This window comes from Hyperolius riggenbachi, chromosome 1 (genome assembly GCF_040937935.1).
Source record: "Hyperolius riggenbachi isolate aHypRig1 chromosome 1, aHypRig1.pri, whole genome shotgun sequence".
NCBI classification, from domain to species: domain Eukaryota; kingdom Metazoa; phylum Chordata; class Amphibia; order Anura; family Hyperoliidae; genus Hyperolius; species Hyperolius riggenbachi.
The window spans coordinates 609,963,214-609,981,477 of NC_090646.1; the positions used below are offsets into that span (position 1 = coordinate 609,963,214).

General features: G+C 48.0%; 1 protein-coding gene across 1 annotated transcript in view; it reads right to left on the minus strand.

Moving 5' to 3' along the window:
- Positions 1 to 16,523, minus strand: part of CD180 (CD180 molecule) — a 35,650-nt gene extending 19,127 nt beyond the window's left edge. The window contains exon 1 of the mRNA XM_068271791.1: positions 16,446 to 16,523. Coding sequence (XP_068127892.1) covers positions 16,446 to 16,514 — 69 coding nt within the window. The 5' untranslated portion in view covers positions 16,515 to 16,523. The remainder of the gene's footprint in view (positions 1 to 16,445) is intronic.
- Positions 16,524 to 18,264: the final 1,741 nt, after the last annotated feature.

Here is an 18,264-nt window from a genome sequence, read left to right on the forward strand (position 1 = left end):
CTCATTTCACCTTCGGTGGGGTGTACAGGCTCACTGTACAACTTCCCACCTTCCCAGTATACCTTGAATGTAGCCTTGTCTGTGAGAGGCTCAGAAGCCTGTCTTGTGAGGGCCTCAAGGCTAGGGTAAGTCTGGAGTGCTTGCACAAACGCAGCACTCTCACTCTCAGCCAGCTGGCCCATGGCATATGAGGTTAGTGGCTGGAGGGTACCATCCCTGTGGTCAGAGGAGGGGGAGGAGGCCGGCACCTCCTCCACCTGTTCTGAGCTCAGGTTCTGAGCAGTACGGCTGCAAATTACCGCTAGCACACGTATACCTTCAGAATGGCACATATTGGCATTACCTACATCATTGTTACAAGCATTAATAACAGTAACAGGAATATTTTCATCACAGACAGTTTGTACATCAAACACAGGTACCCTTGAACTGGGCATGTTCAACCCACCTCCTCCCTGTTCTTGCCCCTGGGTGCAAAGTACCTGGGTGTGAGCAGAGAGCCCATCTCCGTCCTTGCATTCCACAGGGCTTGGTGCAGGTTCATAGTACGACACCAGCGTGCCCAAGTCGGTCCCCAGCAAAACAGGGACCGGCAGTTGGTCCAGGATCCCAACAACCTTCTCTTAAACTCCCACCCCCCAGTCGATGGACACCCGAGCTTGGGGAATGTGAGAAAGAGTGCCCCCCACTCCAGTAAGGGTGAGGTACTTGTCAGGAATGATGGCCTCTGCGGGGACAAGGTGTGCACGCACCAGTGTGACATCTGCTCCGGTGTCACGGAAACCAGTGACAAGCTGGTCATTCACAGTAACCAGCTGGTGATTGCTTGTGATGAGGGAGTTCCCTGCCCCCTTGGCAAACATCATGTTGGATGCGGCTCCTGGTTGGGGTACACTGGCGGGTGATGTATACCGCGGGCGAGATGCAGGTGGTCCAGGTGTTGGGGTGGTCTGCCTCCGCTCCGGACAGGTGAACTTCATGTGTCCCGTCTTGTGGCAGTAGTGACAGGTGACCTCTCCAGGGGCTGCAGGCCTTGGTGCAGCAGCTGCGCTGGGTGGCCTTGGTGGCTGACGGCACACAGAGGCAGGAGAGTCTGCCGGGGTATTGGGCTGACCTCCTCTCCAGCTGGATGGGACAGTTCTGCGTGTATCAGACACCCGGGTAGTGGTAAAGTCTCAGCGAGGTCTGCAGCGACAGTTGCTGACGCAGGCTTGCGCTCTAGCACAAACTGTCGTACATCAGCAGGGCAAATGTTCAGAAATTGTTCTAGGACTATCAAGTCCTCCAGGACATCATAAGACCTTTTGGTGAGGCCTAGAGTCCACATCTCGATCAGAATCAGAAGACTTTTTCTGCCAGGCCCTGAACTGTTTGCGATAGGCTTCTGGCGTCAGCTGGTATTTGGTAATGATAGCGTCTTTTATAGCGGCATAATCATTATCTTTCTCCGCAGGCAACTCTGCGAAAGCATCAAGCGCTTTGTAGCGCAGCAAAGGTGTCAGATGTCTGGCCCACTGGTCTTGGGACAGACGATACTGACGACCTGCTTTTTCAAAAGATCGCAAAAACAAGTCAATGTCTGTGTCTTTTTCAATATTAGCAAATTTAAATTTTGCACTTACGAGTGATGCAGCTCCTTCAGCAGGGAGGCTGGGCGGCGAACTCCGGCTGGCCTGTTGAACTTTTGCCAGGTTCAGCCCATGCTGTCGTTGGAGCTCCCGCTCTGTAGCAGCCGCTCGCTGCTCCCGTTCCTCTCGTGCTTCTGCAGCCATGCGTTTGGCAGATTGGCGCTCCTCACGCATGTACAGCAGGTACTTGTCCAGGTCAGTCTCCATCAGCTGTCGTAATGCCTGCTGCATTAGCGGATCAGTACATACGGACAGTCCAGTACTGGCCGTTTCCGGGTGAGTACTTCCAGAAACTCTGGGATTGGGGACCACACTGACAGCCTCCTGTGTAACTGTTTTCGCATTGCCCGCAGGTTGCTCAACCTCTGTACGCCTAGGATCTTCAGTCTCTGGTTCCCCTCGATTTGAGTTAGATGGGCTGGTATCCACTTCAGCGGACACTCCCGACTCCCGCAGTTGCTGGGTATCCCATTGAAACAAGTCCGTTACCAGGTCCTGGTGTTTCTTGCGGCCGACTTCAATGCCTTTCGCTTGGCAAAGAGTTTGCAGGTCTGCCACGCACATTTGCTGGTAGTTCCCGGACATTTCCACGCCAAATAAAATAAAACTTTTGGGGAGGGGTACTGGCTACACAGTCTCTCTGTATATATAAAAAAATATATTGCCTTCCAGCCAGAGCCGGGACAAGGTCCTCCAGCACCCAAGGCTGAGACACCAAAGTGCGCCCCTCCATCCCTCCCACCCCAGCCGTCACACACTGATTGCTATTAGACTAAGAGGCGCCACAGGGCCCACAACCTCCCCAACACCTTAATATCTAGTTATATGGCTTGCAGTCACTGCCATGTATCCCCTTTTCTTATTTCTTTCTGCTTCAAACACAATTAGGAATGACAGCTGAATGAATTCTGCGCCCCCTCCTACACTGCGCCCTGAGGCTGGAGCCTCTCCAGCCTATGCCTCGGCCCGGCCCTGCTTCCAGCTACACCAATGAATTAGTTTGTTTCTGGATAGCGCTAGCGCTATCTTAGATACTTTCAGCACAACACAGGTCCCAACCGCTGACAACAATGTCACAGGAGCCCTGGTGGTCAGACCGCGAAATGCCTTCCAAACGGTGCCAGCACACGGATCATGCGAACTCTGGTCGCAGTCAATGCGTAGGAACCGTTGGGAATTGGCCACAGACAAACCAGAAGGGAGCTGTAATGATCCGCTCAGCTGGATGCACTGGCAGACAGCTGTTTGACCATTCCTCTAGTCTGTGGGCTGCAGGTCTCTGCAATAGAGACCTGTCTTTCCAATACAAGTTTCTGGTCTGTTCTGCTGCTGAGGAATTTGCTTACACTCGTTATGCAAATCCCCTACCTGCCTCCTTTGATGACTGGCAGTATAAAGAGCTGTGTTTCCCAGAGTCCTTTGGTGGTCATAAGGGTTAGTCCTGTGGAACACTCCCGGAGTGTCAACCTTGCTCATTGTTTGAAGATTATCTTAGAGTAATTCCTGGAACTGCACTAGGCAGTTTCCCTAGTGCAGTTAGGATTGCATATCTGTTTTGTTTGTCTGTTGCGATTGTTCTGTCCCAGCGGTGGTCGTCAGGAAGTCATTCTGATCTTTGTTCTTGGAGTATAGCTGGAGCAGCGGTTGCTACCAGCTATCTCCTCTAATTTGTCTCGCCTGGAACGCACTCGCTTTGCGCTAGTGCTGTGGATCCGTCTCTCTCACTTATTCCTGTTTTCGTGTATCTGTCTTGTCTGCTACGAACGCTTGCTGGAGGCCCAGTGAGGTAACCGTTAAGCAAGCGCTCGCGTCCTCTGTTTCATGTTTGTCTGTCAGTGGTTAGTTAGGCGTGCTTGTCTCTGTTGTGCTTAACACGCGGAGACCGTGCATAAACGCGTGCACTGTTGCGAATGAGTGCGGTGTTCGCGTTTAACTAGCGTTTGTTATTTTCCTTTTCTCATTGTATCATTTGCTGTGCTTTTGCTACTCTCGTGCTCTGCCTTGCTGTAGCCTTGTGTCACCTCGGGCAATCGCATCTCTCGCGATTGCGTTCCTACTTCATATCTTCTGTTGTGTATGCACCGTCGCGGGTTTGCGACTAGTTTGGTGCACACACATACAATACATACAATCTGTCCCTGTGCTCATTCTCTTTCGCAATCGCAATCTTGCGATTGCGTTCTCACTTGGTTTCCCTTGTTGTGTGTCCGCCGTCGCAGGGTGGCGGCTAGATTGGTGGACATACATACATTCCTCATCTGTGCTTGTTCGGTCTTGTGTCGCTGTTAGCAATCGCCATCTCTGGCGATTGCCTTCTCACTTTGTCTTCATGGTTGTGTGTTCATCGTCGCAGGGTGGCGACTAGTTTGGTGGACACACATACCCTCTGTCGCTTTGATCTCTCTCTTTCAGGGCTATCTTGGCCTGCGTTTCTTCCCCTCGTGCAATTCCTGTCTGGCGTGTGTGGCAGGGCAGAGGAGCTGTTCCTCTGCACTCCACAGCTCCACCTGTCGACAGGAATTTCCCTCTACTGGTGCATTGCTCCTTTTGCTGGGTTCCCTCAAATTACACGCTTGTGGAGGATTTCCGCAGTGTCAGCGCACGTCTTGTGCGCTGATCACGGAGAGAATTCCACAATCGTTACAGGAGCCTGTGAGGTATGGTAATTACAACTTTACACACTATTTCAGGGTATAACTGCCACCACCTCTGTTTTCTGAGACAGAGGAACTCACTAACTGGTTATTTCTCGACCTGCAAATAAAAACGGTTAAACACACTCTATTCTGTCTAGATATCAACAATAGTAGCGTCTCTTCAGAAGTCTGGTTCAGTTGTGCGGCTGATAAGCAGGGTAGTGGAACAGTGAATGACTTTGATGAAGTCTTTTATTCACGGCAATATAAATAATTAATATATACAGAAAATTATTAAAATCAACAATTATTGAGACATGAGATAACACAGTAAGAAAATAAAGAAAGGGAGAAAAAATACTTAGTTTCTGGAAAGATGTCCTTTAGTGGGAAGAATCATCAAGTCCTTGGTTTCAAGTTTCGCAAAGTTCTTTGTTCCAGAGCTAAATTCAAAGTTCAGCAAGATGGCCGCCAACCATGTGTCCTCTGGCTGGCAGTGTGCTTTCGTGAAGGTGGAATTTGGAGGACTGAGAGCCCGCCTGCCAGCCATGTGGTTTTGATGAAGCTGGTTTGGGGGTGTGGCAATGCCGGCCCCCTCTGAGTTACCCACCAGTGACAGTTCATTCCCTCTGAGAGATTTTAGGTTTTAAACTTACAAACTGTCGTACCTCACAAACGATACACGTTATATTTAGGGGGATAACAGATTCATATTTGTCAGAAAATACAGATTAATATGACATCAGACATGGCTAGGGCAGCGGGTCCAGTTCTTGAGAAGGGTCATACCTCAATAACCGGACGGACTATCACAATGAATTTCATATCAGCACGACAGCCAGATTTTCCTGAACAAGACGATATGAATTTTATAGCTGTGCGAGGCACGGTTGCCATATAATCGTCAAGAAACCATACCCTACATGCATTCATATCTGGCCTGGTCAGAGCCGCTTCGGCTGGCTTTCTATGGACCTCCTGTGGAGCCAGCTTCCTAGTTCTTATCATGGGGACATCTGGCTGTAGGGGGAATGAGCTAGTCCCTGCAGGGAATCTGGCCACGTGCGACATTCCTGAGGGGTGAAGGGAACAGATCTCTGGATTAAAAAAACACAAAAGTGTCGTTTTCTAGGTTCACCTGCGTTTCTCACGGCTGTGCCGTGACACATATATTTTAGATTTATTATACACAACTGAAGTAGTTTAAGCCTTTTATTGTTTTAATATTGATGATTTTGGCACACAGCTCATGAAAACCCAAAATTCCTATCTCAAAAAATTAGCATATTTCATCCGACCAATAAAAGAAAAGTGTTTTTAAAACAAAAAAAGTCAACCTTCAAATAATTATGTTCAGTTATGCACTCAATACTTGGTTGGGAATCCTTTTGCAGAAATGACTGCTTCAATGCGACGTGGCATGGAGGCAATCAGCCTGTGGCACTGCTCAGGTGTTATGGAGGCCCAGGATGCTTCGGTAGCGGCCTTAAGCTCATCCAGAGTGTTGGGTCTTTCATCTCTCAACTTTCTCTTCACAATATCCCACAGATTCTCTATGGGGTTCAGGTCAGGAGAGTTGGCAGACCAATTGAGCACAGTAATACCATGATCCGTAAACCATTTACCAGTGGTTTTGGCACTGTGAGCAGGTGCCAGGTCGTGCTGAAAAATGAAATCTTCATCTCCATAAAGCTTTTCAGCAGATGGAAGCATGAAGTGCTCCAAAATCTCCTGATAGCTAGCTGCATTGAACCTGCCCTTGATAAAACACAGTGGACCAACACCAGCAGCTGACATGGCACCCCAGACCATCACTGACTGTGGGTACTTGACACTGGACTTCAGGCATTTGGCATTTCCCTCTCCCCAGTATTCCTCCAGACTCTGGCACCTTGATTTCCGAATGACATGTAAAAGTTGCTTTCATCCGAAAAAAGTACTTTGGACCACTGAGCAACAGTCCAGAGCTGCTTCTCTGTAGCCCAGGTCAGGCGCTTCTGCCGCTGTTTCTGGTTCAAAAGTGGCTTGACCTGGGGAATGCAGCACCTGTAGCCCATTTCCTGCACACGCCTCTACACTGTGGCTCTGGATGTTTCTACTCCAGACTCAGTCCACTGCTTCTGCAGGTCCCCCAAGGTCTGGAATCGGTCCTTCTCCACAATCTTCCTCAGGGTCCGGTCACCTCTTCTCGTTATGCAGCGTTTTCTGACACACAGCACTCTGGGAACAGCCTATTCGTTCAGAAATTTCTTTCTGTGTCTTACCCTCTTGCTTGAGGGTGTCAATGATGACCTTCTGGACAGCAGTCAGATCGGCAGTCTTACCCATGATTGCGGTTTTGAGTAATGAACCAGGCTGAGAGTTTATAAAAGCCCCAGGAATCTTTTGCAGGTGTTTAGAGTTAATTAGTTGATTCAGATGATTAGGTTAATAACTCGTTTAGAGAACCTTTTCATAATATGTTAATTTTTTTGAGATAGGAATTTTGGGTTTTCATGAGCTGTATGCCAAAATCATCAATATTAAAACAATAAAAGAGCTTGAACTACTTCAGTTGTGTGTAATTAATCTAAAATATATGAAAGTCTAATGTTTATCAGTACATTACAGAAAATAATGAACTTTATCCCAATATGCTAATTTTTTTTAGAAGGACCTGTATACCCCTGAACAGTCATTTTGAGGCATTTGTGTAATACTCGGGGCAGCTGCGCCGCCACAGCCGCCCCCATTTGCGCATCCGTCGGTGCGGCGTCTTGGACGCCGAGAACGGAGCGTTCTTATGTGCAGGGGGTCGCTGTAGTGCGCGGGCGCGCGCACAGACGGGACCTTTATGCGGCGAGGAAGGCTGTCAGCTGACCTGCGGGTCGGCTGACGTCAGAGGAGACCTTAGCCGCTCCTCATTGGCTCAGAGGAGTGGGCGTGCCAGTGGGGTCTCCTCTGCTTCTTAAGCCTATGGGCTTCATTTTATGACTGTCTGTTGTCATGAATGCTTGCGTGTTAGCGCTCAGACCTTAGGCTAGTTCCCTGGTGTTGATGCTACTGATTTCACACCAAGACTAGGAGATTATCTGTTTATTGTTATTTGTTTAGACTAGTTCCCTGGTGTTGAGGCTACGGATTTCACACCAAGACTAGGATATTGCTTACTGTTTGATCTCCTGTGTATGACTCTTAGCTATTTCCTCTGACTCTGATCCTGTCTTCTGATCCTGTACCTTCGCCTATCTGCCGATCTGTTGCTGAACCCCTGCCTGATTACCGTTTACCCTCTTGTCTCACGATTCTGTACCGATACGTACCTTCCTGTTGCTGAACCTCTGTCTGTTTACCGTTTACTCTCTTGTCTCACGATTCTGTACCGATACTTAACCTTTCTGTTGCCGTACCTTGCCTGTCTGACTATTCTACTCGCCAGTGGGCCCTCGCCACTGGTGAGGTGTTACTGCGCTAGCTCTGCTGGTTCAGCAACTCTATTAGGCTATAGTTTAGCCTTAAGGACCTGCAGTATAGTCTGAATCACCCGCTCCTCGGGAGATTCAGCCTCTTCAGTTTTGTCTCTCCAGCTTGCTTGAGGTTATACGTTAGTACACGCTCAGTGTACTGTTTATACCTCACCAGCCCCTCTGGTGAGGTCTCATTACCATTAAAAGTTATGGTTGCACCCAAACACTTACACTTTATTAGGTGTCCAGAGGTTAGCCATACTTGTATTATTGGTGATTCTGCAGATCACTAATAATCAGGTATACATCTGTATTGTTGGCGATACTGCAGATCATCAATAATCAGATACTCTCTGTGTGCTGACACCAACCATTTCAGAACAACAGACCAGTAAAGTATAATGGAGGTACTCTGCCAACGGGTCGACGTGTTAACCACCACCGTTAATGAACTCATCAATACGGTGAACACTCAACAGACTCAGATTAACCAGCTAAGTGAGTCAGTTAACTGTTTATTGGACCCTAATACTCGAGTGTCTTCCCCTTCTGTGATTGAGCCAAGGGTGCCCCCACCTGAAAAATTCTCGGGGCATCGCTCGGATTTTAGTAATTTTAAGCATAGATGCTTGTCATATTTTGAATTACGACCCGTTTCTTCTGGTACAGAAGCTCAACGGGTCACATCCATTAAGACGCTATTGTCTGGAGACTCCCAGTCTTGGGCCTACAGTCTCCCTACGGGGCATGAGGCCTTGGTCTCAGTAGAGGAGTTCTTTAAAGCCATGGCCATAATTTATGACGACCCTGATTTGGCAGGAACTTCTGAAAGGAAGTTAAAGACCCTCAGGCAGGGTCAAAGTTCTGTCGAGGTTTATGCTGCCGAGTTTAGGAGGTGGGCAGTATCAGCCAGGTGGGAGCAATTCGAGCTTATGGACTGTTTTTTGACAGGTTTGTCTGACGCGGTGGCTAACCTTATGTTGGGTCATCCAGAACCCAAGACTCTGGGTGGGGCCATTTCCCTGGCCATTAAAATTCATAGGCGGATTTGTTATCAAGAACAAACTCGGCCTAGAGCATTAGCAGTTCCTACACCTTCCTCTTCCCCCACTGACAAGCCCATGCAAATTGGCCATACTGAGTTCTCAGAGGTCAAGGAAGACAGGAAGCAGATTGAGAATTCAGACTCTCTACAGCAGACTGATCAACTGTACCGCACTATGTTGGTTGGTAGCACCACGGTGGGGGATTCAGCCATTCCTGTAGCAGAGGACAGACTTCTATTGCCCTGTCTGATCGGTTGGCGAGACACAGTCCTGGACACTCAGGCATTTTTGGACTCAGGCTCAGCCGCCAACTTTATGAATTATGATTTTGCACTTCAGCTTGGGCTTCCTCTTTAACCTTTAGGTCAGCATTTGGTAATTACCGCAGTAGATAGCTCACCATTACAGAATAAACAATCTCCTTTACAGACCCCAGTACTATCATGTCAGATCGGGGCCCTCCATAAGGAGAATATCCAGTTCTATGTGATTAAGATGATCACCACCTCAGTGATCCTGGGGATGCCATGGATGGAGAAGCATTCTCCTCGGATTGACTAGGCTTCGGGGCAGTTGTTGAGTTGGTCCTCTTATTGTCAGGACCATTGTTTAACTAAAGTCACACTTGGTACCACCAAACTTCAAGTAGAAGGGTTACCCAGTCAATATTCTGAGTTTGCAGATGTATTTTGTCCTCGGGCAGCTGATAAACTGCCACCACATCGGAGCTTTGATTGCTCCACAGAATTAAGGTCAGGTTGTGTGCCCCCTAGAGGACATTTGTACAATTTGTCAAGACCAGAGAAACTGGCTATGAAGGAGTACATTGCGGATAATTTGGCTAAGGGCTTTATCAGGCCATCCAAGTACCCGGCCGGGGCTGGTTTCTTTTTTGTTAAAAAGGATGGGGGCCTTAGACCATGGGCTTGATTTACAAAAGCGTGCTGACTGTTAGCACGGGCGCTTTCGCGTGAATTTTCGCATTGCGCGCGATCGCGAATTTTCGCGCGACACGATAACGTTTTCGCGCAAAAATTCGCGTTTGCGCGCAAAAACGTTATAATTTAGCGCGAGAATTCGCAATGCGAAAATTCACGCGAAACCGGCCGTGCTAACAGTTAGCACTCTTTTGTGAATCAAGCCCCATGTATCGATTATAGGGGTTTGAATAAGATTACAGTGAAAAATCGTTATCCATTGCCCCTAATCGACGATTTGTTCTCTCAAATCACAGATGCGACTGTGTTCACCAAACTTGATCTTAGGGGGGCTTACAACCTAATACGTATAAGGGAAGGTGACGAGTGGATGACGGCGTTTAACACGCCTGACGGGCATTACGAATACCTCGTGATGCCCTTCGGGCTATGTAATGCCCCAGCCGTCTTCCAAGATCTGATCAACAAGGTTTTCAGAGAAGTGTTGGGGCAATTCGTCCTAGTTTACTTGGACGACATCCTCATTTTCTCCCGAACTTTGGCTGAGCATAGGGATCATGTAAAATTTGTTCTGAATAATTTACGGCAAAATTCTCTCTTTGCCAAGATTGAGAAATGCCTCTTTGAGCTTCCCCGGGTTCCTTTTCTTGGGTTCATAATCTCCACTGAAGGGTTAGAGATGGACCCCGATAAGCTATCTGCTGTTTTGGAGTGGCCTCGCCCTGTGGGGTTGAAGGCACTCCAATGATTTTTAGGCTTTGCCAATTACTATAGACGGTTTATAAAGGGGTTTTCCTCTGTAATCGCACCTCTTACAGATCTTACCAAAAGGGGGGAGGACACCCACAACTGGTCAACAGATGCACTGGCTGCATTCGCCTCACTCAAACAGTTGTTTTGTTCTACCCCCATCTTGAGGCATGTAGATGTGTCTTTTCCGTTCATAGTAGAGGTGGATGCCTCCGAGATTGGGGTGGGGGCTGTGCTGTCCCAGCGCTCTGGCCTACAGGGCAAATTGCACCCGTGTGCATATTTTTCTAAGAAGTTCTCCCCAGCTGAGAGAAACTATGATATAGGGAATCGGAAGCTATTGGCCATCAAACTTGCATTCGAGGAATGGCGCCACTGGCTTGAGGGGGCTCAGCACACTATCACGGTCTTCACTGATCATAAGAACTTACAGTATATCGAAGGTGCCAAGCGGCTCACACCAAGACAGGCCCGGTGGTCCCTATTTTTTGCCCGGTTTAATTTCATTATTACGTATAGACCAGGCAATAAGAATGTTAACCACTTGAGGACCTAGCCTCTACCCCCCCCCCCCCCCCCTTAAGGACCAGCGCTGTTTTTTCAGATCTGTGCTGGGTGGGCTCTACAGCCCCCAGCACAGATCAAATGACAGGCAGAGCGACCAGATCGCCCCCCTTTTTTCCCCACTAGGGGGATGATGTGCTGGGGGGGTCTGATCGCTCCTGCATGCTGTGGGTGGCAGGGGGGGGCACCTCAAAGCCCCCTCCACCACAAGATTCCCCCTCTCCCTCTTCTCCCTCCCTGCCCGAGAGATCGGAGGCTGCACAGGAACGGATCTGTCCTGTGCAGCCTCTAACAGGCTCCCCGCTGTCATGTGACAGCGATCCCCGGCCGCTGATTGGCCGGGGATCGCTGATCTACTACAACGCTGCTACTGTAGCAGCGTTGTAAACATGTAAACAAAGCGGATTATTTCCGCTTGTGTTTACATTTAGCCTACGAGCTGCGATCGGCAGCCCGCAGGCTATTCACGGAGCCCCCCGCCGTGAAATGACAGGAAACAGCCGCTCGCACGAGCGGCTGTTTCCTGATTAATTAGCCTGCAGCCGGCGACGCAGATCTGCGTCGCTGGTCCTGCAGCTACCACTTTGCCGACGCGCGTTATGAGTGCGCGGTCGGCAAGTGGTTAAAGCAGATGCTCTCTCGAGATGCTTTGAGCCAGAATCTATGCAGTCTCTTAACCCTGTCAGCATCCTCCCTGATAATATAGTCATTGCTACTTTGGGACTTCGGGGTGAGCAACTTACCCGTGCAGGAGTTCCAGGGGTGGATGGTAAAGTGCAGGAGATGGATTGGAAAGTTGTTCCAACAGACGGACTTTGGGCTCTCCCAATCAGGTCCAGGAGATTAAGATCTTTCTCGCAGGGATATTCCCCTCCCTCCCACCCTATGATGGCTGAGGGAAACAAGGTGATGGAGAAAATTCAGGAAGCATGTCCGGAGTCCACGCCTAGAGGGGGGGTACTGTAATACTCGAGGCAGCTGTGGTGAGCAGCTTCGCCGCCGCAGCCGCCCCCATGTGCGCTGCCGTCCGTGCGGCGTCTAGGACACCGAGGACGGAGCGTTCTTATGTGCAGGGGGTCACCGTAGTGCGCGGGCGCGCGCACAGACGGGACCTTTATGCGGCGAGGAAGGCTGTCAGCTGACCTGCGGGTCGGCTGACGTCAGAGGAGACCTCCTCATTGGCTCAGAGGAGTGGGCGTGCCAGTGGGGTCTCCTCTGCTTCTTAAGCCTGCGGATTTCATTTTATGACTGTCTGTTGTCGTGAATGCTTGCGAGTTAGCGCCCATACCTTAGGCTAGTTCCCTGGTGTTGATGCTACGGATTTCACACCAAGACTAGGAGATTATCTGTTTATTGTTATTTGTTTAGACTAGTTCCCTGGTGTTGATGCTATGGATTTCACACCAAGACTAGGATATTGCTTACTGTTTGATCTCCTGTGTATGACTCTTTTTATTTATTTATTTATTTATTGTATTTATAAAGCGCCAACATATTACACAGCGCTGAACATTAATTTAGGTTACAGACAATATTTAGGGGTGACATACAGCAATATGACAATACAGGAATAATAGAAAACCAGATCACACGGCACAGTATGAGTGCCAGGTAATGCTTAGTCATTGGATTGAGCATGTAGATTAGGCAAGTTAGGTTCACTCAGATGCATAGCATGGGTTCACAGTAATGGAGGTGCATGATCAGGTAGGACACAAAAGGAGGAGGACCCTGCCCAAAGGCTTACAATCTAGAGGGAGAGGTAAGGACACGAACGGTAGGGGACCAGAGTTCAGCTGTAGGTTTAGAGCACTTGTGAGGGGTATTAGGCCAGAGTGAAAAGGTGAGTTTTGAGGGCTTTCTTCAAGATGTTGAAGGAGGGGGCTGCCCTAATGGGTGGAGGTAGGGAGTTTCATAGTGTTGGAGCAGCTCTTGAGAAATCCTGGAGGCGTGCATGGGACTGGGTGATGCGGGGGACGGTTAGGCGAAGTTCATTGGAAGAGCGGAGTGAGCGGCTAGGTGTGTACCTCTGAGTAAGATCGGAAATGTAGGTTGGACAAGTTTTGTGGACAGATTTGTAGGTCAGACACAGTATCTTGAATCTGATTCTGGACTGGATAGGAAGCCAGTGGAGGGATTCTAGAAGGGGATCTGCCGTGGTGGAGCGATGGGAACAGTGGATAATTCTGGCTGCCGCATTCATGATGGACTGCAGTGGGGCTGGGTCATAGGGAGACCAGACAGCAGGGCATTGCAGTAGTCAAGGCGGGAAATTATGAGGGCATGGATGAGGAGTTTGGTGGTGGCAGAGGTCAGGAAAGGGCGAATCTTACAGATGTTACAAAGGTGGAAGTTGCAGGACTTTGTGAGGTTTTGGATGTGGGAAGTGAAGGAGAGTGCGGAGTCCAGGGTGACACCCGGACAACGGGCTTGGGAGGTATGGCGAATGGTAGTGTGGTTAACAGTGACATGCACATCTGGGAGGTTCGTGGATGGCCGGGGTGGGAAGATCATAAATTCTGTTTTGTCTAGATTTAGTTTCAGGAACCTAGCGGACATCCAAGAGGAGATGGCTGATAGGCAGGAGGAGACCTTGTCCATGGTAGTGGTGGATATGTCAGGGGTGTGGAGGTAGGGTGTCATCTGCATACAGACTCTTAGCTATTCCCTCTGACTCTGATCCTGTTTTCTGATCCTGTACCTTCGCCTATCTGCCTACCTGTTGCTGAACCCCTGCCTGATTACCATTTACTCTCTTGTCTCACGATTCTGTACTGATACGTACCTTCCTGTAGCTGAACCTCTGCCTGTTTACCGTTTACTCTCGTCTCACGATTCTGTACCGATACTTACCTCTCTGTTGCCGTACCTTGCCTGTCTGACCATTCTACTCGCCAGTGGGCCCTCGCCAGTCGCCACTGGTGAGGTGTTACTGCGCTAGCTCCGCTGGTTCAGCAACTCTATTAGGCTATAGTTTAGCCTTAATGACCTGCAGTATAGTCTGAATAACCCGCTCCTCGGAAGATTCAGCCTCTTCAGTTTTGTCTCTCCAGCTTGCTGGACGTTAGACGTTAGTACACGCTCAGTGTACTGTTTATACCTCACCAGCCCCTCTGGTGAGGTCTCATTACCATTAAAAATTACGGTTGCACCCAAACACTTACACTTTATTAGGTGTCCAGAGGTTAGCCATACTTGTATTATTGGTGATTCTGCAGATCACTAATAATCAGGTATACATCTGTATTGTTGGTGATACTGCAGATCATCAATAATCAGATACTCTCTGTGTGCTGACACCAACCATTACAATTTGGTTTCTAGACTACTCCTCACAGTTTTGGACCCCTAAAATGCCAGGGCAGTATAGGAACCTCACAAGTGACCCCATTTTAGAAAGAAGACACCCCAAGGTATTCCGTTAGGTGTATGATGAGTTCATAGAAGATTTTATTTTTTGTCACAAGTTAGTGGAAAATTACACTTTGTGAAAAAAAAACAATAAAAATCAATTTCCGCTAACTTGTGACAAACAATAAAATCTTCTATGAACTCACCATACTCCTAAAGGAATACCTTGGGGTGTCTTCTTTCTAAAATGGGGTCAATTGTGGGGTTCCTAAACTGACCTGGCATTTTAGGGGCCCTAAACCGTGAGGAGTAGTCTGGAAACCAAATGCCTCAAAATGACCTGTGAAATCCTAAAGGTACTCATAGGACTTTGGGCCCCTTAGCGCACCTAGGCTGCAAAAAAGTGTCACACATGTGGTATTGCCGTACTCAGGAGAAGTAGTATAATGTGTTTTGGGGTGTATTTTTACACATACCCATGCTGGGTGGGAGAAATATCTCTGTAAATGGACAAATGTGTGTAAAAAAATAAAAAAAAAGATATTTCTCCCACCCAGCATGGGTATGTGTAAAAATACAACCCCAAAACATATTATACTATTTCTCCTGAGTACGGCGATACCACGTGTGACATTTTTTTGCAGTCTAGGTGCGCTAAGGGGCCCAAAGTCCTGTGAGCACCTTTAGGTTTTACAGGGGTGCTTACAATTTAGCACCCCCCAAAATGCCAGGACAGTAAACACACCCCACAAATAACCCCATTTTGGAAAGTAGACACCCCAAAATATTCAGAGAGGGGCATGGTGAGTCCGTGGCAGATTTCATTATTTTGGTTACAAGTTAGCAAAAATGGAAGCTGCTTCTTTTTTTTTTTTTTTTTTTTTTTGTCACAAAGTGTCATTTTCCGCTAACTTGTGACAAAAAAATAAAATCTTCTATGAACTCACCATGCCTCTCAATGAATAATGTGGGATGTCTCCTTTCCAAAATAAGGGTCATTTGGGGGGTATTTATACTATCCTGGAATTTTAGCACCTCATGAAACATGACAGGTGCTCAGAAAAGTCAGAGATGCTTCAAAATGGGAAAATTCACTTTTTGGCACCATAATTTGTAAACACTATAACTTTTACCCAAACCTATAAATATACACTGATTGGATTTTTTGTTATCAAAGACATGTAGCACAATAAATTTGGACAAAAATGTATATAAAAATTTTACTTTAATTGAAAATATGTCAGCACAGAAAGTTAAAAAAAAATCTTTTTTTTGACAAAATTCATGTCTTTTTTGATGAATGTAATAAAAACTCAGTCACAGCAGCAATCAAATAGCACCAAAAGAAAGCTGTATTAGTGACAAGAAAAGGGAGGTAAATTTATTTAGAATAGTAGGTTGTATGACCGAGCAATAAACCGTTAAAGCTGCAGTGGTCTAAATGGAAAAAAGTGTCTGTTCCTTAAGGGGTTTTAAGACTGCAGTCCTTAAGTGGTTAAAATTGCCTGGTCCTTAAGGGGGTTAGGCAGCCGGTCCCCAAAGGGTTAAAGGATACCTGTGGTCAGAAAACAATTGTAGATACTTATCGTACCTCAGTAGGGGGAAGCCTCTGGATGGTCTTTCCGTACCCTGTTCCTCTCAGGCAACCCTTAATACAATATTCCATGTATTGCTGCACTGCGCCGGGGCAAAGTACAACCCGTGCCTCACACAACGCAGCTCATGCACAGCATTTTCCTCCATGCATGAGTTGATCCATGTTACTGCACTGGTGTGAACACTACTGGCACCTCTGCATAGCAGGAAATCTCACATAAGGGAGAGCGCGGCTGCAAAGATGAAGAGGGGACCGGCCGGCAGTGGAGGGGTTGTAAAGGATCAGGGAAGTGATAAGTATACAGTCTACAGTGGTAATCAGGGGCGTAGCTAGAAGAGAGCAGCCCCTGTAAACTCAGATGGGCGATGAGCTGTAACGGATTCCCAACTACTACGTCACTCCCTCTGATTTCAGGTTTGCTTCAAGAAATACCTGAAGCCTTGTAAAAGAAGTTATAGCTACCATAGCTTATAGAGAAAGTAATATTACCTCTATGCACGGAGTCCCTTCCGTGCCATGAAAGATCCGGCAGAGCAGAGGATATAACAGGAGCAGCATCGCAATGTGCGGAGCCATCAGTGGTGCACAGACTAGCACAGCTGCACACAGCCCGGCCACTCTCTGTAAGGGGAAGTGATAGTGCAGAACCGGTATACAGACTTTTCTTCTTCTTCTCTAAAGAACAGAATTGCAAAACAGTTCCTCGGAGCAGAATACTCAGAACACGCGAACTAGAGAAATCTCTGCTTCTACTGCTGTCTATGGCAACAGCTTATTTACAGTGGCAGTTTTACTGAGAATTAACACTTCCCCCCCCCCCCCCCCCAAAAAAAAAAAACCATGTATTGGAGTAAAGGCAAAAAAATGTCTTTAGCTTTGAGAGGTTATGGGTAGATCACTCGGGCTACAGCAGAGCAGGGTGATCCACCAGGCAACCTAGGCAGGTGCCTGGGGCCTAGTGGGTGTCAAGGGGCCCACCTGCCACGTTTGGTGACCTCTCCACTTCAGCTTACCAAAAGGACCATATGGGGCCCCCAAATCTACTGCCTTGCCTAGGGCCCCATTACATCTTAATCCATTTCTGAGCTACCGTATATGCCAAGCAGGCACTGCACTGAACCTGCAGGTTAAGAGAATAACAGTGAATCTGTCATTACAATGGCATCTGCTAAGGGGTGGAGTGTAATAGTTATTAGAGGTGATGTTTTGGAAGCAGGAACAATGGGCAAGTGTAAGGATCTCAAGTATTTGAACAAGTGTCCAATTGTGATGGCCGACTACTGAACTAGTGCAGCTAGGAAACCGGACTTGTTGGTTGTTTCTGGTGTGAAGTGGTTAGTAATGGCCAGTGAACTGGTGACGGGGTCATCGGGACCCAAGTCTCATGGATGCCCAAGGATAGCCAAGGTCAGCCAATCGGGTCTAATTCCACCGTCCTGCTTCTGTAGCACAAACTGCTGAACAACTTAGTGCTGGCTGTGAAAGAGAGCAGTGAGATTGTCCGTCTGCTGCCCGCTGGGCTGGCCGGGAGTTTGAGGAACCACGTGGGGAGGCGGGCATCATTTACTGGCAAGTCGCCCAGACTTAAGGGGCCCATACACTCAGCCGATTTTCTGGCCGATCGATCGATTGCAAATCGGTTGCCCAATCAATCGATCGACGCCCAAGTTCAATCGATTTTGATGGATTTCCATCGAACTGGCAGGGTGGAAAATTTAGGTCGATCTGTTGAGATTGCTTATCATTTTGCATTGGCCCTAATGGAAATCTGATGGCAAAAAAATGCCATCAGATCGTTTTTCAATAGATTTCAAACTGAAATCTATTGGAATTCTATTCTAGTAAAAAATGTTCCTTTTACACATCAGATAGATAAGAATTCCATCTGATGATCTATCTGCTGCTAATCTGACGAGTGAATGGGTACCTTTAGCCTGCCTGCGCCAGTGCGCCCAGAGCCTGATAGAGAGGGAATCGGGGATAAAGAGGAGAGGGATTCAAGCGGCACAGCACAGGTAGGTTGCAGGCAAAAAGGTCCTCCCCTGACCCCCACTCCTGTACTAAAGCAGCCAACCAGCATGGCTGCAGTAATGGTAGCCAGGCAGTCTCCGTGCTCCACACATCGGTGGAAAGGCTGAAAAAGCATGTGAACACCTGCTGCTTCCTAAAAGCCAACCTATGCTGCAGTGTCACAGTCTGCCGATAGCACCGCCACCGAGTTCCTAAAGCAGTAAGAGGAGGACAGACCAGCTCAGCTGCAGTGCCTGATGGGAGGTCACCAAGCAGCAGTAAAGCTACAACGTCAAGG